Genomic DNA, 22,387 nt, shown 5'->3' on the forward strand with positions numbered 1-22,387 from the left:
GCAACGTGGCCGCGCACACCACACGCGCATAATCAGACACTACAGAATGTCATTGGTTTGAAAAGTAATTTTTGTACACTGCAATTGGAGTAACATAACTGTCCTTTTTGCTATCCATGGTCCTGAATTACTTGCACAGTCTATGGAATGACGTTTGATATGCTACCGTGTTTTAGTTGATAATAAACGATCTTGGTTCACGTAAAACTGTGGTGTCAACATGAATACAGTACTATAGGCTATATAAATGAATGCATGATACTAGTTTGATTAGTAGTAGCCTAGTAGGCCATATGAGAGAACAAGAGTTTGGATGAGGAAAACCCCTACATGTGCAACTTGTAAAGTTGTGCAAAAAACATGTTTGCCCAGAATGCTGAGCATGAAGCAGACTGAATTAAACTCAAACATAAATGAGGTTATCATTAAAAGTTGCAGCGTTATTCACTGAAAATAATAGCGTGTAATAACATGTATTTGGAGAGCCTACAACTCGGTTTGCAACTTATTGAGAATGCAGTAATGTTTCACTGAATTCAGACTGGGCATTGCAATCAGCCCGGAGGGAAATAAAGATGAAAGTATCAGAATGGACTATCGGACGCAAACAAAGCCATGGCAGCCCTAATAAATCAACACAAGAATATAGCCTAAAACAGACGTAACAAGCACATACAGCGTTGTCAGAAAACCAGCATGAAACAGAGAGCAGTGTTCGAATTGACGCACATTCATTGCAAGTGGAACTGTTCACCATCGCAGTGCTGAAATGCCTTTTCATCAAGCTAGCCTAGATTGGACATGTCGCCTTGGTTATGGTTTGAACTGATATTTTTGCTCCACAATATAATAATGCAGTGACCTCACCTCTATAGGAGAGTCTGGTTCATCCAGGATGCTCTTCTCAGGCTGTATCCGCTGCATCGACCCTGTAGAACTGGGGTCCATTATCAGCACGTTCTGACTACCGGCTCTGCCGAACTTACAGTCACTCTTTCTGGAGTCAGTCGTCCTGCACACCTCGTAATTGTACACGTGTGGGAGAGTCCCTGTCCCCAAAGTGTCTGAGTAACGTGGTGGATAATATGGAATCACCGGGAGACTGGAGTGATAGAGGATGCGAGACTGTCTCCATCTGTATATTTTCACTGATATAATAACCACTAAACACGTGATGAAGAGAAAGGACACTACAGCCAAAGCCAACACTAAGTAAAAAGTCAGGTTGTCATTGTACTCCTTGTCGTGTGTAACGTCAGTGAACTCCGACAGCACTTCAGGGAAGCTGTCCGCCACCGCCACGTTAACATTGACTGTAGCTGAACGAGAGGGCTGCCCGTTGTCCTCCACTACAACAGTCAGCCTTTGTTTCACAACATCTTTATCAGTGACTTGGCGGATAGTTCTTATTTCTCCATTCTGTAAGCCCACTTCAAACAGCGCCCTGTCTGTGGCTTTCTGTAGTTTATAGGAGAGCCAGGCATTCTGTCCAGAGTCCACATCAACAGCCACCACTTTAGTGACCAGATAGCCCACATCTGCTGAACGAGGCACCATTTCAGCCACCAGAGAGCCACCAGTCTGAACTGGGTACAGAACCTGAGGGGCGTTGTCGTTCTGGTCCTGGATCAGTATTTTCACAGTCACATTGCTACTGAGCGGAGGAGAGCCTCCATCCTGCGCTTTGACGTGGAACTGGAAATCCTTGATCTGCTCGTAGTCAAAAGAGCGCACTGCATGGATGACTCCACTATCAGCACTAACAGACACATATGAGGAGACGAGCACTCCGTTAACCGAGGAGTCCTCCAGTATGTAAGAAACACGGGCATTCTGGTTCCAGTCAGCATCTCTGGCTTTCACTGTGAATATAGAGAAGCCTGGTGTGTTGTTTTCTACAATGTAGGCCTCATATGAGCTCCTCTCAAAGACAGGCGCGTTGTCATTCACATCTGAGATCAGTAAGGTGAGAGTGACGCTGCTGGAGAGGGAGGGCACTCCCTCATCAGAGCAAGTGACACTGATATTATATTGAGAAGCCACTTCCCGGTCCAAAGCTACCTCTGTTACTAAACTATAGAATCCGTTTAATGTGGCCAATATTTTAAACGGGATGTTCTCATTTATACTACACTGCACCTCTCCATTATTCTCAGAGTCCCGGTCATTTACGCTTATCATTGCTATTACAGTATTCGGAGGAGAGTCCTCCAAAAGGGAGTTTGACTTGGAAAGTATATTTAACTGTGGACTATTATCATTTACGTCAATTATATCAACTGTGATCTTACTAGAATCAGAGAGTCCTCCATTATCTACAGCTTCAATATCTATTTGGTAGAGCTTAGCTTTCTCATAATCTATTTCACCGATCAAGATAACCTCACCAGTTTTCCTATCGATCTGAAATAGGTCAGATAAACGACGCTTGCTATTAGACATTACATACGATATTTCTCCGTTTGAGCCTTTGTCTTTGTCAAGTGCACTAACAGTTGTTACGCTTGTCCCCCTCGGCGCGTTCTCGGTTATTGATGCCTTGTATAGAGGTTTTGTGAAAACTGGAGCATTGTCATTCGCATCCAACACATTGACATATATTTGCATTGTCCCTGACATCTGCGGCTCTCCTCCATCCATCGCAGTTAACAACAGTGCTATTTGCTCCTGGTTCTCCCTATCAAGAGGCTTCTGTAGAATCATTTCTACTTTTTTGCTTCCGTCTACTTGATTGTCTAGTTTCAAAACAAAATTATCTGTTGGATTAAGCGAGTAGCTTTGCAGGTTATTTAAACCAATATCAGCATCGATGGCTTTATCTAATACAAATTTAGACCCAATGACGGCTGACTCGCTTATTTCAAAACGCCTCTCGCTGGATGCAAAGCTGGGGGCGTTGTCGTTTATGTCTGTGATTTCTACTGTAATGCGAAACAATTCCATCGGATTTTCCATAATTATCTGAAAATGTAAAGCACAAGGCGTCGTTTCCCCACACAACGTTTCTCTGTCTATTCTCTCTTTGACGAGGAGGACTCCTCTTTCTTTATTCAGCTCGATGTATTCTGCGCTGTCTCCCGAATGAATACGGGCTTTACCCGATTTCAGCCTTTTCAAATCTAAACCTAGATCCTGTGCTATGTTACCGACCAAGGAGCCTTTCGCCATTTCTTCAGGAATGGAGTAGCTGACCTGCCCGAGCACCGAGCTGAGAGAGACGACCGAGATAAACAACAATACTTGCCGTCTCATTGTTCTGTCCGATTTTTCTGTCGCACAATAACTAACTTGTTTCTCAGTTTGACAATTAAAATCCCATCAAACGACAATGCGAAATGTAACAGGAATATCACATTAATCCATAAATGTTGAACAAAAATAATCCCAGCATGAAATGCCCGTCGAAAACGTCCCTGTAACCGGAATGTGCATTCTGCGTCTGACTCTCCCTCCCTCTCACGACCAAGAATAGTGGAGGTTCTGATACAAAACTGGATTTAAACTGCCACACACTGGCCAACAGCGGCCCGTTGAGTTCAGAGTAGGAAACTACACGAGAAAGAAATAAAGAACATGAATCATGATGTTTTAGGCGAACCTTTGTTAGTAATTTTATAGACAGTGTAAAGAATTACCTAACCGGGTAAAGAAACCAGCACGTTTAGTCAAATAAAGAGGGAATGGTAAACGCAAAAACACATTGATCTCTCTATGGATTAAGTCAAATGTGGCCCTAATGACGAGAGACATAGAGGGAGAGACAAACACACACACACACACACACACACACACACACACACACACACACACACACACACACACACACACACACACACACACACACACACACACACACACACACACACACACACACACACACACACACACACACACACACACACACACACACACACACACACACACACACACACACACACACACACACAGCGAGAGGGAGAGCGAGAGACAGAGAAAGACGGGATCGAATGCTGCAGTTTCCGCTGTCCATGGTGCTGAAACTCAATTGTCCGTGAACGACAACTTCAGAATGTTTTTGATTATAAAAATGTGAACATTCTAACCTCTGGAGAGTCTGGTTCATCCAGGATGCTCTTCTCACTCTGTATCCGCTGCATCGTCCCTGTAGAACTGGGGTCCATTATCAGCACGTTCTGACTACCGGCTCTGCCGAACTTACAGTCACTCTTTCTGGAGTCAGTCGTCCTGCACACCTCGTAATTGTACACGTGTGGGAGAGTCCCTGTCCCCAAAGTGTCTGAGTAACGTGGTGGATAATATGGAATCACCGGGAGACTGGAGTGATAGAGGATGCGAGACTGTCTCCATCGGTATATTTTTACTGATATAATAACCACTAAACACGTGATGAAGAGAAAGGACACTACAGCCAAAGCCAAGACTAAGTAAAAAGTCAGGTTGTCATTGTACTCCTTGTCGTGTGTAAAGTCAGTGAACTCCGACAGCACTTCAGGGAAGCTGTCCGCCACCGCCACGTTAACATTGACTGTAGCTGAACGAGAGGGCTGCCCGTTGTCCTCCACTACAACAGTCAGCCTTTGTTTCACAACATCTTTATCAGTGACTTGGCGGATAGTTCTTATTTCTCCATTCTGTAAGCCCACTTCAAACAGCGCCCTGTCTGTGGCTTTCTGCAGTTTATAGGAGAGCCAGGCATTCTGTCCAGAGTCCACATCAACAGCCACCACTTTAGTGACCAGATAGCCCACATCTGCTGAACGAGGCACCATTTCAGCCACCAGAGAGCCACCAGTCTGGACTGGGTACAGAACCTGAGGGGCGTTGTCGTTCTGGTCCTGGATCAGTATTTTCACAGTCACATTGCTACTGAGTGGAGGAGAGCCTCCATCCTGCGCTTTGACATGGAACTGGAAATCCTTGATCTGCTCGTAGTCAAAAGAGCGCACTGCATGGATGACTCCACTATCAGCACTAATGGACACATATGAGGAGACGGGCACTCCGTTAACCGAGGAGTCCTCCAGTATGTAAGAAACACGGGCATTCTGGTTCCAGTCAGCGTCTCTGGCTTTCACTGTGAATATAGAAAGGCCTGGTGTGTTGTTTTCTACAATGTAGGCCTCATATGAGCTCCTCTCAAAGACAGGCGCGTTGTCATTCACATCTGAGATCGGTAAGGTGAGAGTGACGCTGCTTGAGAGGGAGGGCACTCCCTCATCAGAGCAAGTGATGCTGATATTATACTCAGAGGCTCTCTCTCGGTCCAGCTCACTATCTGTTAACACGCTAAAAAAATTATTTGATGTTGATACAATGGAAAAGGGAATATTTTCATTTAAACTGCATTTGACTTCGCCATTTTCATTAGAATCCGGATCTTGAATATTCATCATCGTAACAACCGTTCCCGGTTTTATGTCTTCAGATATGGCATTTGAATTTGACATGATGTTAATGGATGGCTTGTTGTCATTTGCATCGACCACTTCTACTATTACTTTGCAAGCTTCTGAGAGACCTCCTTGGTCACTAGCTTGAACGTTGATCTCATATTGTTTCTTTTTCTCATAATCTATCATTCCCTGCAATGTAATCACACCGTTTTCTCTACTGATGTCAAATACACTAGCTGGTCCCAACTTTGGAATAGCATATGTTACTTTTCCATTCATACCCTGATCAGCATCTGATGCGCTAACTGTTGTTACTACAGTTCCAATGCCAGCGTTCTCTATAACACTTGCCTTGTATTCAGGTTGAGAACAAATAGGTGCATTATCATTGACATCTAATACAGTTATAAGAATCTGCATTGTCCCTGAGAGTTGAGGCTCACCGCCATCTAAAGCGATTAATATCAATGAAATATGATCTTCATTTTCTCTGTCTAATGGTTTATGCAGTACTATCTCTACCGTTTTGCTGCCATCTTCTCGACCGGTATTTTTAAGAGCGAAATTATCCGTGGGTTTTAGCGTGTAGCTGTGAAGGGTGTTGACACCGACATCATTGTCTATTGCTCTCTCCAACACGAGCCGAGCTCCAGCAACGGCTGATTCGGTAATTTCATATTTCATTTCATTTCTCTCAAATGTGGGTGGATTATCATTTATGTCAGTAATTTCGATCGTAACGGTGTAAAACTCCATTGGGTTTTCTAGAATCATTTGGAAATGTAAGGCGCAAGGCGTCGTCTCGCCGCATAAAGCCTCTCTGTCTATTCTCTCTTTGATAAGGAGGACCCCCCTTTCTCTTTTCAGCTCGATATATTCCGCACCATCTCCTGTATATATGCGAGCTTTACCTGCTTTCAGTCTTTTCACATCTAAACCTAAATCCTGGGCGATGTTACCAATTAAAGAGCCTTTCGCCATTTCCTCAGGAATAGAGTAGCTGACCTGGCCGAACACTGGACTGAGAGAGAGGACCGAGAAAAACAACAGTACTTGCCGTCTCATTGTTCCTTCCGTCATTTAACTCGGCAAAGCGCCTCGCTTTCCCTAATAGGTAACAAAATAGATCCCGTTTCTTGTCATGAATTTATAATCCCAAAAATGGTAAAACACGAACAAGCAGCTTATTAATATCTGGCGTTCTCCATTCGCAACACAGTTATACTGTTCTCTTTGCACCTTTATCTTGGTCTATTTAATATGTGGGAGTGATGGGGGAGGACCAGCCAGATAGATATTTTAAAACGAAAACCCAGAGGCCAACAGCGTCGCTTTCTGTTCAAAGTACTGAATTACAGAAACCACTGAATGGTTTTGAAGTTTATGGTTTAAAACAGTAGGCCTACGTTTCAGTTTAAAATACATTTACAAATATTAACATTTATTATTTTTGTTTTATCATGACAGTTCACCTTAAAAAAACATTTGATTCATTACATATTTCGCCTACACAAATGCAAATTGTTATTGCGTGGTCTATAATATAAAATAAAGGAAGACACTCCACTGTAAAGCGACCAGTCACCGTTGAGATTATAGAGGATTCGCTGTGAGTTTAAGATCAGAAGACAGACACACAACTCCGTGCACGCATGTAGGCTACACAAACGCAGAGGCACATAATGGTAATACCGTTGGTATACAAAGTGAAATGTTATTGCTTTGAAAAGTTACAACTCCTATCAGCAGCCAACGCATGAGCACGAGCAAGAGAGCTATTGGAGTCACGCTGTCCTTGGTGCTGAAACAAAAGCTGGCTGATTGCAATGAAAATACAGAGCAATGGCCAAGTCCTAAATCAGCACTAGCGACATGTGAATTCATGTGATGTCTATTCCTCTGGAGACTACTCTGAAATGGTTCATTACGTCCTATAATGAACACATGCTCCTATCCTATTCTTTTGAATTTGAGCTTGAATTGTGTTAGAATGAAATCCTACATGCCACCTTCACTTAATAAAATACAATAAAATAAAATACAATACAATGAAATAAAATACGATGTATGTGTAACCAGGTGGTAAAATAATGTTAAATGAAATCCATGTAAAGAAAGTTCTCCAATTGCAACAATGATTATTTTGACCAGCTGTGATGCTTACTTTGGACAGCAGAGGGCGTTGATCCGTCATTGGGTCATTTCATAGCTGCTGCGTGAGCAAGGTATTCTGGGTAAAAATGCGGAAGTAAACAGACCATGCTACTTCTGATTGCTGACGGTGTTACCTGTTTCACTGGTGAGAACATTAATCATCTAATGTTTTGATGTAATTTTGCACAAATACTGTTAGATACTGGTTTAATGTTGTATGATTTACCTGTGAAAGACGATATTTTGTGTAATTGTTTTGATAGAATTGCCGATGCTGGTGGATTGAAAAGCTCAACCTCACGTGCAGAGCAGAGCAGTTTACTAACTGTGCTGTCGGTATGAAACAATTTAATGATTATTTATTTTGTTTGCCTATGGTATTTTGTATTTTTCTATATAAACTGTTAAAGCAGAATGAATGTTATTTTGTTTTGTTTTCTGTAAACTGAAATGGCTGCTAAACTTTGTTACCACAAAGGTTTTGGAGAATGTATTACATGATGGTAAATGTGATGAATATGTTTCTATGTTCTTCTGTTATAGAGGTGCCACTGCCGTATTGTGCTTATTGTGCGTAGTGCATATTGAATCAGTGTCAGTACTGTGAGTCATCCTGCCACATACTGTGCCACACTGAACTATTTTGTTTATTTTATTAAATGTTTATAATTGAACTTTTGAAGTCAATACCTATTCCACTCCATAATTGAGGACAACTCGAGAAGAGAAAATAAAGTCCCCACAAATAGCATGTGAAGTTGTGCGTTTCCCTTTATTCCCGGCTCCACATATTGGTACCAGGAGAGGGGTTAATTTTTCTTTTCTGCCAACTCTAAATTGGAGGGCAATAGTGTGCACAATACAGTACAATAAATACGGCAGTGGTGAAGAGTGGCCTAGCGGCAGACCCTGGAGGACAGAGATAGCCGTGCCTGGCAGTGCAAAGGATTGAGGAGATTCCAGAGGGTGCTGGTGTGCTGGACCTGTGGAGGCAGACCAGACGGGACCAGACCAGAGGGACCGGGACTTGCGGCTGGAGAGGACGTCAGTCGAGCTTACCAGACTGAGAGGGACTTCAGGGTGGAGCAGACAGACATCACTCCGGACCAGAACATCGGTTGAACTCCTGCAACAAACTTATCCTTTGACTGTGTAATAGACTAGACTGCATTGCAGAAAATAACGTGTAAAATGTCAGCACATGGTGACAGTCCAGTTGAGAACGAAGATCTCCTGGAAGAGGAAGGAGAAGAAGTAGACCAAAGTGGTGTACAGCAACAGATTAGTAAATTAGTTCAAAGACAAGAAGAAGTCATGACCGCCATATCCTCATTGAACACTGTGCCTACAAAGTCTTATGTGTATGTGCCTAGAGAGCGACATATTGCACCATTTAGTGGGGATATTGAAAAAGATGGAAGGTCAGTAGATGAATTCATCGAAGAGGTGGAACGAGTTCTGTCTGCCAGAAACCAATCTCCATCTGAGCAGTTTGATTTTGTTATGTCACTTTTGAGAGGTTCAGCCTTAGAGGAGGTGCGGTTACGCAAAGATGAAAACACTGGCCAGATCGGTGCCTTGTTTTACTATCTCAGGGAAGCTTTTGGAGATAGACGCAGTGCCTCTCAGCTGCTACAGAACTTCTATAGCTGCAGACAAAAAGAAGGAGAGGACATACGTGACTTTTCGCATGCCTTATCACAAGCACTAAGCTCAGTCTTGCAACACCATCCCCATTCGGTTGCCAATGAGAAAATGGCATTAAGGGATCAGTTTGTGGAGGGGGTGGGTGATCCTTCATTGAGACGAGAGCTACGTAAATATGTCAGAGCTCACCCTAGGTCATCCCTGATAGATGTACGCGAAGAAGCCTACTTGTGGGTTTCAGAAGAGCCAGCAGTAACTGAAAAAAGTGTAAAGAGTAAAGTGAAAGCCTATAGCCATTTGACAACAGATGCACAGTGTACAGGTGTTACTGCTAATGAGAAGCAAGGGCATCTTGAGGACGTCATGAAGGTTCTTGCAGAACAAGGGAAAGCCATCATTGAGCTGACTAAGGCAGTTAAGGATTTGACGACTCAGAACCAAAGCCCTAGCACTACAGTAGCTAGCAAGACTGTTCCAAAATTCACACCTGATGGTAGACCCATATGCTTTAGGTGTCAGACTGAAGGACATATTGCTAAGCAATGCCCACAGAAGAGGCGTAGGGATACTGAAAGCTCTCCTGTTTCAAGCCAGCAAGGAAACGGGACCCCCTGGTTGCCTTGAGTCAGGCAATGCAGGGGCAGACAATAGACTCCTCCAAACCTGAACTTACGCGAGAGCAGGTGATCGAACGGGCCATAGGCCAATGTCAAGTAGTCAACCTTAAGCTAAACGGTGCACCAGCTCGCTGTTTGCTGGATACTGGTAGTCAAGTTAGTACCATCACAGATGAGTTTTTTCGAAAACATTTGTTTGGTGATGACGAAGCCATGCTTGGTTACGTGGAACTACAAGTTGAGACCATGGGCTTGAAAATCCAAAACTGTGGATTCTTGGTTCTCAAAGACTCAGATAGTGCAACCAGAGCAGAACACTGCATCATTGGTATGAATGTCATAAGCAGGTGCCGACAGCTAGTCACATCAGAGTTTGATACTGTGTTGGGAGGGACCTTAGATTTTGGCTGGAGAACTGCATTTCAGCAAATACAGTCATGCACACTCACAGTTGAAAGGAAAACTATGGCCAGGGTCGCAGGCAGAGACAAGGTGCGTGTACCAGCATCTTCTGTAGCAACTGTCATGGTTAAGGGTCACTCCAAAGCAGGACGCAAAGAAACACAACGGCTAATCAAGCCTGTAAGCACATCACTTCCACCAGGTCTAGCTGTTATCTCGACACTTGTAGACAGCAAAAGTCACATCCTTCCGGTCCAGATTATAAATTTTTCACAGGAGGATGTGTGGCTGTGCCCAAGAACCAAGCTAGGTATCATGACTACAGTTGAATATGTTGAAAGTGACCAGACCTGTGAGGTGAAGTTTAATCGTATCTCTGTAGATGTTGAGCAGGTCTCTGTCGACACAAAAGATGAACAGGCAGACAGTAAAGTGCAGTCTGTCCTAGACAAACTAGACATTGGGGGCACTGACGATGAGCGAGCTGCACTGTGTGCATTACTGGCTAGGTACATTGACATATTCACAGATGACGATGATGACCTTGGTTTTACTGACAGAGTGAAGCACGACATTAAGTTGGTGGATGACGTGCCTGTAACACAACCTTATCGCTGTATCCCACCCAACCAATACAAGGAAGTGCAGGAACACATCTCAAAGCTTTTGAAAAAAGGCGTAATACAGGAAAGTGAGAGTTCATATGCATCTCCTGTGGTTGTAGTCCGCAAAAGCGATGGCAGCATACGTCTATGTGTAGACTATCGCAAGCTGAACCTGAAAACAAAGAAAGATGCGTTTCCCCTACCTCGCATCGACGAGAGTTTTGATGCTTTGAAAGATGCCAGATACTTTTCCACCATTGATCTTGCGAGTGGGTACCACCAGGTGGCAATGGATGACCGTGACAGGGAGAAAACAGCCTTCTCAACGCCATTTGGGCTTTTTGAGTATCTGCGCATGCCGATGGGTGTTTGTAACGGTCCTGCAACTTTTCAACGGTTGATGCAGGCAACTATGAATGACTTATTCTTTGACATAATGCTGGTGTATCTAGATGATATTCTGGTGTACTCACCCTCCTTCCAGTCCCACCTAGAAAGGCTTGACAAAGTGTTCAAGCGTCTCAAAGACACAGGGCTTAAACTTAAGTGGGGAAAATGTCATTTCCTTCAGGAAGAAGTCAGATTTCTAGGGCACCAGATCTCTGTAGATGGCATTGGGACAGATCCCTCTAAGGTGGCAGCTGTTAAAGAATGGCCTGTGCCGTCCACAGTGAAGGAGCTACAGTCCTTCATTGGCCTATGTAGTTACTACAGACGATATGTTGAAGGATTCTCAAAGATTGCCGCACCATTGCATGATGTAGTGAATCAGTGTCGTGGTGATTGGAGTTCAGCTAAAGCCAGCCAAAAGCTCAGTGCATCGTGGGACACAGAGTGTCAACAGGCCTTCGACATGCTAAAGGAAAGACTCATCACTGCACCAGTGTTAGGGTTTGCAGATTTCACTCGCTTTTTCATTTTAGAGACTGATGCAAGTGGACAGGGTCTAGGAGCTATTCTATGTCAGCAGCAGGGTGATAAGAAAAGGGTGATTGCGTCTGCAAGCAGACGGCTGAGAAATGCTGAGAGAAATGATAAAAACTATAGTAGCATGAAATTAGAGATGTTGGCTCTCAGATGGGCCATAGTAGAGAAGTTTCGGGGTTATTTGCTGGGCTCAAAGTTCACGGTCATAACTGACAATAACCCCCTGTGTCATCTCAAAAGTGCAAAACTTGGAGCCATTGAGCAACGGTGGATGGCACAGTTAGCTGCTTTTGATTTTGATGTCCAGTATCGTCCTGGACGTTGTAACCCAGCAGCAGATGCTCTATCACGACACCCTTTAGCAGGGGAGCCAGAAGCTGACAGAGAGGACGTAGAGTTTGATGACTGCATCGCTATCTGTAACATGATATGTAGGGGAACACCCCTTGAGCATGAGTTGGTAACTGCAGGGGTGAAATGTTGCCAGGTCAACCAGGTCAGGGCGCTAGAGGCAGAGGTGTGTCAGCCTAGTGATAAGGAAGCAACACCAACTCTCCCGGGCTATTCAAAGGAAGAGTTACAGACATTTCAAGGTCAGGATTCAGTGCTCAGTGGTTTCCGCAAATTTTGGGATCAGAAGCGTAAGCCATGTCCACAGGAGAGGAAAAGTCTTCCCAGAGCTGTGAAGTCACTGTTCAAGCAGTGGAAACATATCAGAGAGAGAGATGGGCTGTTGTATCGGGTGGTTGAGGATGTGCGTCAGGGAGAATGTTTTCAGTTGCTGGTTCCAAACTGTCTGCAGAAACAGATATTGGAGAGTGTGCATGACTCTATGGGGCACCAAGGCATAGAGAGGACTCTACACTTGCTGAGACAGAGAGCATTTTGGGTAGGCATGCACGGAGATGTTGAACAGTGGGTTAAAAACTGCCAGCGCTGTATTTTAACCAAAATGCCACATCCCAAGATTCACCCACCCATGAAGGCATTTATTGCATCCAGAGGTCTAGAGGTTGTGGCAGTTGATTTCATAATACTTGAACCAGCCACGGATGGCAGAGAGAATGTGTTGGTAATCACAGATGTGTTTACAAAGTTCACTCAAGCTTTTCCTACTCGTGACCAAAAAGCCGATACCACAGCAAAGGTGTTGTTGAGAGAATGGTTTATGAAGTATGGCGTACCTGAGCGATTGCATTCAGATCAGGGCCGTAACTTTGAAAGCGAAGTGATTGCTGAGCTCTGTAAACTGTATGGGGTGAAGAAAACACGCACAACCCCTCACCATCCTACTGGCAATGCCCAGTGCGAACGCTTTAATCGCACCTTACATGACTTACTACGCACGCTTCCTACTGACAAAAAGAGACGTTGGCCTGAGCACTTACCAGAACTGGTGTATGCTTATAATGTGACCCCACATTCAACAACAGGATATTCCCCATTTTATTTACTTTATGGGGTAGAACCACATCTTCCACTTGATGCACTTCTTGCAAATGAACACCCTGGAGATAAGAAACTTGACTGGCTTGCAGTTCATCAGCAAAGATTGAAAGACGCCCATGTCAGGGCTAAGGAATATTCAGAGCAGAAAGCAGCAGAGCGTATTGCCCTGCAAAGTGACAAAGTGTATTGTCCATCCATAGAAGTAGGTCAACATGTGTATCTCCGACACAGGCCTACAGGTCGCAATAAAATACAGGATGCATGGGGTGCAACTGTGTACCAAGTTGTAGACATACTAGGGACCACTTACACTGTACAGCCTGCAGAAGGAGGACCAGTTAAGAGGGTAAACAGGGTGGATATCAGACCATGTGTTAATCTGCCAATCCAAACCCCCAGAGATGTGACAGAACCAATCTGTGAACCTGATGTGGTCAGGGAAACAGAAATTGAGTCAGGGAGGCCAGACGAGGAGACAGAGGAGGGAGTTATAGTTGAGGAGGTTTCCTTTAATATAAACCCTAGTCCTGATACTGTGAGTTCCCCTGACAGGGACTGTGAGTATGAGTCAGATTCTGAATCTGAGCTGAGGGAAGTTGGAGTTCCTGTGCTTCATCAGGGAGAGACAGGTTCTGTTGAGCCGGAGCCCAGGTCTGATCAGCAATCTGGTGTGCAGTATCCTGTTCCAGTGGGTCGGCAGAGACAGAACGTGAATTCTGTGTCCGGTATCCAGCCCCCTATACCTGCCCCTCGTAGGAGTAAAAGAGTAAATGCAGGAGCTCACCCAAACCGACATCATGAGCCTGTCGCTAAGTCCCGCAATGGTATCTCATATTATTGGGAGTTTAGGAAGTGTGTTTTTCAGAGAAGCACTCAACGAGGTTAAAAACAGCTACTCGGTCACCGAGGGCGTTGACTATTAAGCAGGGGAGAATGTAACCAGGTGGTAAAATAATGTTAAATGAAATCCATGTAAAGAAAGTTCTCCAATTGCAACAATGATTATTTTGACCAGCTGTGATGCTTACTTTGGACAGCAGAGGGCGTTGATCCGTCATTGGGTCATTTCATAGCTGCTGTGAGCAAGGTATTCTGGGTAAAAATGCGGAAGTAAACAGACCATGCTACTTCTGATTGCTGAAGGTGTTACCTGTTTCACTGGTGAGAACATTAATCATCTAATGTTTTGATGTAATTTTGCACAAATACTGTTAGATACTGGTTTAATGTTGTATGATTTACCTGTGAAAGACGATATTTTGTGTAATTGTTTTGATAGAATTGCCGATGCTGGTGGATTGAAAAGCTCAACCTCACGTGCAGAGCAGAGCAGTTTACTAACTGTGCTGTCGGTATGAAACAATTTAATGATTATTTCTTTTGTTTGCCTATGGTATTTTGTATTTTTCTATATAAACTGTTAAAGCAGAATGAATGTTATTTTGTTTTGTTTTCTGTAAACTGAAATGGCTGCTAAACTTTGTTACCACAAAGGTTTTGGAGAATGTATTACATGATGGTAAATGTGATGAATATGTTTCTATGTTCTTCTGTTATAGAGGTGCCACTGCCGTATTGTGCTTATTGTGCATATTGAATCAGTATCAGTACTGTGAGTCATCCTGCCACATACTGTGCCACACTGAACTATTTTGTTTATTTTATTAAATGTTTATAATTGAACTTTTGAAGTCAATACCTATTCCACTCCATAATTGAGGACAACTCGAGAAGAGAAAATAAAGTCCCCACAAATAGCATGTGAAGTTGTGCGTTTCCCTTTATTCCCGGCTCCACATATGAATTGCATCTGTAAAAAGAATGCCGCAAGTGCATCAGGTTTAAGGGAATTCGATCAGAAGCTATATCCATTGCATCAAATAATACATCTAAGATTAAACAAGTTTCAGCTTTGTCTCCTAGCACTAACCTCTAGTCTAGAGGACAGTCTGTGAGCAGTGTGCAATCAAAACGTCTCTAATGACACGAAAATATTGCCCAAATCAGGCACTGTAAGCCAGGGGTTGTGCCAAAAAGTGATTACCTGCCAAAAAGTGATTCCTAAATGATTGTGTGCCAAAAAGTGTTTAGCTGCCAAAACTGATTACTGTCAGCGGAGCCTGTTAAAACTGTATTGCACAGTTCATATGTCTCTATACGTATTACCAGGCATATATGTCAATACTATATTGTTTGCGATTTGTATGTGTTTGATATGTCTAAGATCCTTGTTTAGGCCTATATTTGTAAACTAGACATGATTTATGGATGAGTTATGACAGTAATCACTTTTTGCCAATCCATTTTGGAAGCTAATCACTTTTTGGCAGACAACCACTTTTTAGCAATCACTTAAGGGCAGCAAATCACTTTTTTGCACAACACTTTCCAAAAAGTCCAAGGTTTCACTGTGCTTACACAGCTTACATGGGGGAAAAACATGCATCTGAAAAAAGCACATCCACTAACACACACACACACACACACACACACACACACACACACACCCATGCCCGACTGACATCACTTCCATCACAAATTGTGACTAAGATAAGATCACAGTAGCTTGAGTGACATCAATACATTCAACATTTGCTCGAGTGACATCACTAATGACATCACGACTGCCTGATGACATCACAGTCGAGCAATTGCGTGACATCACTTCCAGTTGAGTGACATCACTTGCCAGATCTCGCGAGACATCTCATTCTCCTACACAGGAGCACGAGATGGATTCGCCAAGGTGACTTTTCACAACTGCCTAAGCCAGGTGAACTTTTCGGTGACTACATCTCAGGTGAACTCTCGTGCTCATACACACAAAGTCACTCATAAGCAGTTGCACCGCTTACAAATGTTTACACTCAAATTACATGTTTTAGAGAGTCAATGGATGATTGAAATAAAGTATTACCCTTCACATGTCACTGCTGTACATTGTTGGCAATGACCAAAACAAGATTGAAACTGTGTTTTGCAGGGATTTTGAGATTTTAAGTGATTTGGTTACTTTCATCTCCATAGTACATCATGTGAATAATTATTTTCATAAAACAAAGGGGAAACTTTGTAGAACTGTAGAAAACATGTTGTGGAATGTTTAGATAAATTCTTCTCACATTTAACTTTTAGACACACATATTAAAATACTCGTAACTTTTGATCTGAGAGAGTTATCACACTGTGTTGATCACACTCAGTCAAAAAGTTATATATAGGGGAGAGTTCTAATTTGTGGAAATGTCAAAACAATTAAAATGTCAAAGTCCCACCATGTGAAGGGTTTTTGCAGACCACCAGAATTACTTAGGGTTGCCAAATTCACCTAAGCTTTTGTGGTGCAAAATATGTTTACAAAAGGTTCAAACAAATCTAATAGCTGCAATACACAAATAAAATAGACCTAAGGTAAGATAAACACAGAATAATGATAGAGTGAGATAAATGCAGTATGTCCCTTGTGTACAAAGGGACTGACCTCTGAGGGTGAATCTGGTTCATGGGACTGGGTTCACCTAATAATCATGAACAAAACGTAATCTGGCATACACAACAAACAGAGGAAAGAAGGCACATGGCCCCAACAACAGAATCACTTGATTACAAGTAGTTGATGAGGAAGAGAGTGAGGGAAATGCAGCATGGGTTAAACTGTTGTCTCTGTCCATGGTGCTGAAATGCTGTTGTCTGTGCATGGCAAGATTTAACACAACACAACTTGATATCATCAAAATGCGAAAATCCTAACCTCTAGAGGAGAGTCTGGTTCATCCAGGATGCTCTTCTCACTCTGTATCCGCTGCATGGTTCCTGTAGAACTGGGGTCCATTATCAGCACGTTCTGAATACCGGCTCTCCCGAACTTACAGTCACTCTTTCTGGAGTCAGTCGTCCTGCACACCTCGTAATTGTACACGTGTGGGAGAGTCCCTGTCCCCAAAGTGTCTGAGTAACGTGGTGGATAATATGGAATCACCGGGAGACTGGAGTGATAGATGCGAGACTGTCTCCATCTGTATATTTTCACTGATATAATAACCACTAAACACGTGATGAAGAGAAAGGACACTACAGCCAAAGCCAAGACTAAGTAAAAAGTCAGGTTGTCGTGTGTAAAGTCAGTGAACTCCGACAGCACTTCAGGGAAGCTGTCCGCCACCGCCACGTTAACATTGACTGTAGCTGAACGAGAGGGCTGCCCGTTGTCCTCCACTACAACAGTCAGCCTTTGTTTCACAACATCTTTATCAGTGACTTGGCGGATAGTTCTTATTTCTCCATTCTGTAAGCCCACTTCAAACAGCGCCCTGTCTGTGGCTTTCTGCAGTTTATAGGAGAGCCAGGCATTCTGTCCAGAGTCCACATCAACAGCCACCACTTTAGTGACCAGATAGCCCACATCTGCTGAGCGAGGCACCATTTCAGCCACCAGAGAGCCACCAGTCTGGACTGGGTACAGAACCTGAGGGGCGTTGTCGTTCTGGTCCTGGATCAGTATTTTCACAGTCACATTGCTACTGAGCGGAGGAGAGCCTCCATCCTGCGCTTTTACGCGGAACTGGAAATCCTTGATCTGCTCGTAGTCAAAAGAGCGCACTGCATGGATGACTCCACTATCAGCACTAACAGACACATATGAGGAGACGAGCACTCCGTTAACCGAGGAGTCCTCCAGTATGTAAGAAACACGGGCATTCTGGTTCCAGTCAGCGTCTCTGGCTTTCACTGTGAATATAGAGAGGCCTGGTGTGTTGTTTTCTACAATGTAGGCCTCATATGAGCTCCTCTCAAAGACAGGCGCGTTGTCATTCACATCTGAGATCTGTAAGGTGAGAGTGATGCTGCTGAAGAGGGAGGGTACTCCCTCATCAGAACAGGTCACTGTGATATTATATTCAGAAGCCACTTCCCTGTCCAAAGCTCCCTCTGTAACTAAACTATAGAATCCGTTTAATGTGGCCCTTATCTTGAACGGGATGTTATCATTTATACTACACTCCACCTCTCCATTATTCTCAGAGTCCGGGTCATTTACGCTTATCATTGCTATTACAGTATTCGGTGGAGAGTCCTCCAAAAGGGAGTTTGACTTGGAGAGTATATTTAATTGTGGACTATTATCATTTACGTCAATTATATCAACTGTGATCTTACTAGAATCAGAGAGTCCTCCGTTATCTACAGCTTCAATATCTATTTGGTAGAGCTTAGCTTTCTCATAATCTATTTCACCGATCAAGATAACCTCACCAGTTTTCCTATCGATCTGAAATAGGTCGGATAAACGACGCTTGCTATTGGACATTACATATGATATTTCTCCGTTGGAGCCTTTGTCTTTGTCAAATGCACTAACAGTTGTTACGCTTGTTCCCCTCGGTGAGTTCTCGGTTATTGATGCCTTGTATACTGGTTTTGTAAAAACTGGAGCATTGTCATTCACATCTAAAACATTGACATAAATCTGCATTGTCCCTGACATCTGCGGCTCCCCTCCATCCATAGCAGTTAACAACAGTGCTATTTGCTCCTGGTTCTCTCTATCCAGAGGCTTCTGTAGAAGCATTTCCACTTTTTTACTCCCGTCTACTTGATTCTCTAGTTTCAATACAAAATTATCTGTTGGATTAAGCGAGTAGCTTTGAAGGTTATTTAAACCAATATCAGCATCGATGGCTTTATCTAATACAAATTTAGACCCAATGACAGCTGACTCGCTTATTTCAAAACGCCTCTCGCTGGATGCAAAGCTGGGGGCGTTGTCGTTTATGTCTGTGATTTCTACTGTAATGCGAAACAATTCCATCGGATTTTCCATAATTATCTGAAAATGTAAAGCACAAGGCGTCGTTTCACCACACAACGTTTCTCTGTCTATTCTCTCTTTGATGAGGAGGACTCCTCTTTCTTTATTCAGCTCGATGTATTCTGCGCTGTCTCCCAAATGAATACGGGCTTTACCCGATTTAAGCCTTTTCAAATCTAAACCGAGATCCTGTGCTATGTTACCGACCAAGGAGCCTTTCGCCATTTCCTCAGGAATGGAGTAGCTGACCTGCCCGAGCACCGAGCTGAGAGAGACGACCGAGATAAACAACAGTACTTGCCGTCTCATTGTTCAATCCGATATTTCTGCCGCACCACAACAAACGTGTTTCACTCCTTTTTTCAATCACAATTCCACCAAACACCAATTCGAAATGTAACAGGAATATCAAAGTAATCCACAGGTGTTGAACAAAATAATTCCAGCTTGAAATGTGCGTCGAAAACGTTGCTGTAATCTGGAATGCATTCTGCGTCTGACTGTCCCTCCCTCACTACCAATATGACAGAGGAGGTTCTGGTACAAAACTGATTTAAAACTGCCACACACTGGCCAACAGCGGCCCGTTGAGTTCAGAGTAGGAAACTACACGAGGGTGGAAACAAAACACAAGTCTTTGTTTTATACGAAAATGTTTTACTTTTGTGGACTGTGTAAATGAAAGAATTATAGCCAGGTAAAGAAAACTGCACAAATAAAGAGAAATGGTAAACGCAAAAAAAACATTGCTGCTTCCCCTATGGGTTAAGTCAGACTTTGTCCAAATGACGAGAGAGAGAGAGAGAGAGAGAGAGAGAGAGAGAGAGAGAGAGAGAGAGAGAGAGAAGGATGTCGCTGTCCATGGTGCTGAAACTATTTCCCGTGGACAACTTCAAAAATGTTTCTGATAATCAAAATGTAAACATTCTAACCTCTAGAGGAGAGTCTGGTTCATCCAGGATGCTCTTCTCACTCTGTATCCGCTGCATCGTCCCTGTAGAACTGGGGTCCATTATCAGCACGTTCTGACTACCGGCTCTGCCGAACTTACAGTCACTTTTTCTGGAGTCAGTCGTCCTGCACACCTCGTAATTGTACACGTGTGGGAGAGTCCCTGTCCCCAAAGTGTCTGAGTAACGTGGTGGATAATAGGGAATCACCGGGAGACTGGAGTGATAGAGGATGCGAGACTGTCTCCATCTGTATATCTTCACTGATATAATAACCACTAAACACGTGATGAAGAGAAAGGACACTACAGCCAAAGCCAAGACTAAGTAAAAAGTCAGGTTGTCATTGTACTCCTTGTCGTGTGTAAAGTCAGTGAACTCCGACAGCACTTCAGGGAAGCTGTCCGCCACCGCCACGTTAACATTGACTGTAGCTGAACGAGAGGGCTGCCCGTTGTCCTCCACTACAACAGCCAGCCTTTGTTTCACAACATCTTTATCAGTGACTTGGCGGATAGTTCTTATTTCTCCATTCTGTAAGCCCACTTCAAACAGCGCCCTGTCTGTGGCTTTCTGCAGTTTATAGGAGAGCCAGGCATTCTGTCCAGAGTCCACATCAACAGCCACCACTTTAGTGACCAGATAGCCCACATCTGCTGAACGAGGCACCAGTTCAGCCACCAGAGAGCCACCAGTCTGGACTGGGTACAGAACCTGAGGGGCGTTGTCGTTCTGGTCCTGGATCAGTATTTTCACAGTCACATTGCTACTGAGTGGAGGAGAGCCTCCATCCTGCGCTTTGATGCGGAACTGGAAATCCTTGAGCTGCTCATAGTCAAAAGAGCGCACTGCATGGATGACTCCACTATCAGCACTAACAGACACATATGAGGAGACGGGCACTCCGTTAACCGAGGAGTCCTCCAGTATGTAAGAAACACGGGCATTCTGGTTCCAGTCAGCGTCTCTGGCTTTCACTGTGAATATAGAGAAGCCTGGTGTGTTGTTTTCTACAATGTAGGCCTCATATGAGCTCCTCTCAAAGACAGGCGCGTTGTCATTCACATCTGAGATTTGTAAGGTGAGAGTGACATTGCTGGAGAGGGAGGGCACTCCCTCATCAGAGCAGGTCACAGTGATATTATACTCAGATGCTCTCTCTCTGTCCAGATCACTGTCTGTCACTACACTATAGAAATTATTTGTCGTTGATTTAATGACAAAAGGAATATTTTCGTCTAAGACACAATAGACTTTGCCATTGTCACTCGAGTCTGGATCTTGGATGTTAAGCACCGTTACAACTGTTCCTGGTTTTACGTTCTCAGATATACTGGGCGGTTTAGACATAATGCTAATGGATGGCGTGTTATCATTTGCATCAGCCACCTCCACAATTACTTTACATGCATCTGACAGGCCTCCCTGATCTACTACCTGAACATCTAACTTGTAAAGTTTCCTTTTTTCATAATCAATATTCCCAGCCAAGGTCAATACTCCCTTGTCCACATCAATTTGGAAAATGCCTGCTGCTCCCGATTTTGGAATTGTGTACGTTACTTTTCCATTATTGCCTTTATCAATATCTGTAGCGCTAACTGTAGTTATTACAGTGCCAACAGGAGCATTCTCTGTAACACTTGCCTTGTATTCCGGTTTTGAACAAATCGGAGCATTGTCATTGGCGTCTAATACAGTTATGAGAATATGCATTGTTCCTGAGAGCTGTGGTTCACCACCATCCACAGCGGTTAATATCAATGACATATGCTCATGTTTCTCTCGGTCTAACTGTTTCTGTAAAACCATTTCGACATCTTTACTCCCATCTTCACGGCTAATAGTTTTCAGAGCGAAATTATCAGTGGGTTTTAGGGTGTAGCTGTTTAAGCCGTTGACACCAACATCGTCGTCTATTGCTTTCTCCAGGACGAATCGAGCTCCAATAAGAGCTGATTCGCTGATTTCATATTTCATTTCGCTTCTCTCAAATATTGGAGGATTATCATTGACGTCAGTAATTTCGACAGCAACGGTGAAAAACTCAATTGGGTTTTCCAGAATCATTTGGAAATGTAAGGCGCAAGGCGTCGTCTCGCCGCATAAAGCCTCTCTGTCTATTCTCTCTTTGATAAGGAGGACTCCTCTTTCTCTGTTCAGCTCGATATATTCTGCACTGTCACCAGTATAAAGACGAGCTTTACCTGATTTCAGTCTTTTCACATCTAAACCTAAATCCTGTGCGATGTTACCAATTAAAGAGCCTTTCGCCATTTCCTCAGGAATGGAGTAGCTGACCTGCCCGAGCACCGAGCTGAGAGAGAGGACCGAGATGAAGAACATTACTTGCCGCCTCATTGTTCTCTGCAACACGAATCACGTTGTATTCCTGTTTATGTCCAACAACAATTCAGTGGTAATCCATTAGGCT

General features: G+C 43.6%; 1 protein-coding gene across 1 annotated transcript in view; it reads right to left on the reverse strand.

The window, feature by feature from the left end:
* The window catches only part of LOC310790036 (protocadherin Fat 4-like), a gene marked incomplete at both ends in the record, with an annotated part of 39,931 nt that overhangs the window by 7,332 nt on the left and 10,212 nt on the right, over nucleotides 1-22,387 (reverse strand). The window contains 4 exons of the mRNA XM_083651754.1: nucleotides 958-2,315; nucleotides 4,181-5,509; nucleotides 17,047-18,375; nucleotides 20,037-22,320. Of these exons, the coding sequence (XP_083507880.1) occupies nucleotides 958-2,315; nucleotides 4,181-5,509; nucleotides 17,047-18,375; nucleotides 20,037-22,320 (6,300 nt within the window). The remainder of the gene's footprint in view (nucleotides 1-957; nucleotides 2,316-4,180; nucleotides 5,510-17,046; nucleotides 18,376-20,036; nucleotides 22,321-22,387) is intronic.

The sequence above is a fragment of the Poromitra crassiceps genome (genome assembly GCF_964638095.1).
Source record: "Poromitra crassiceps genome assembly, chromosome: 15".
Lineage (NCBI taxonomy): Eukaryota > Metazoa > Chordata > Actinopteri > Beryciformes > Melamphaidae > Poromitra > Poromitra crassiceps.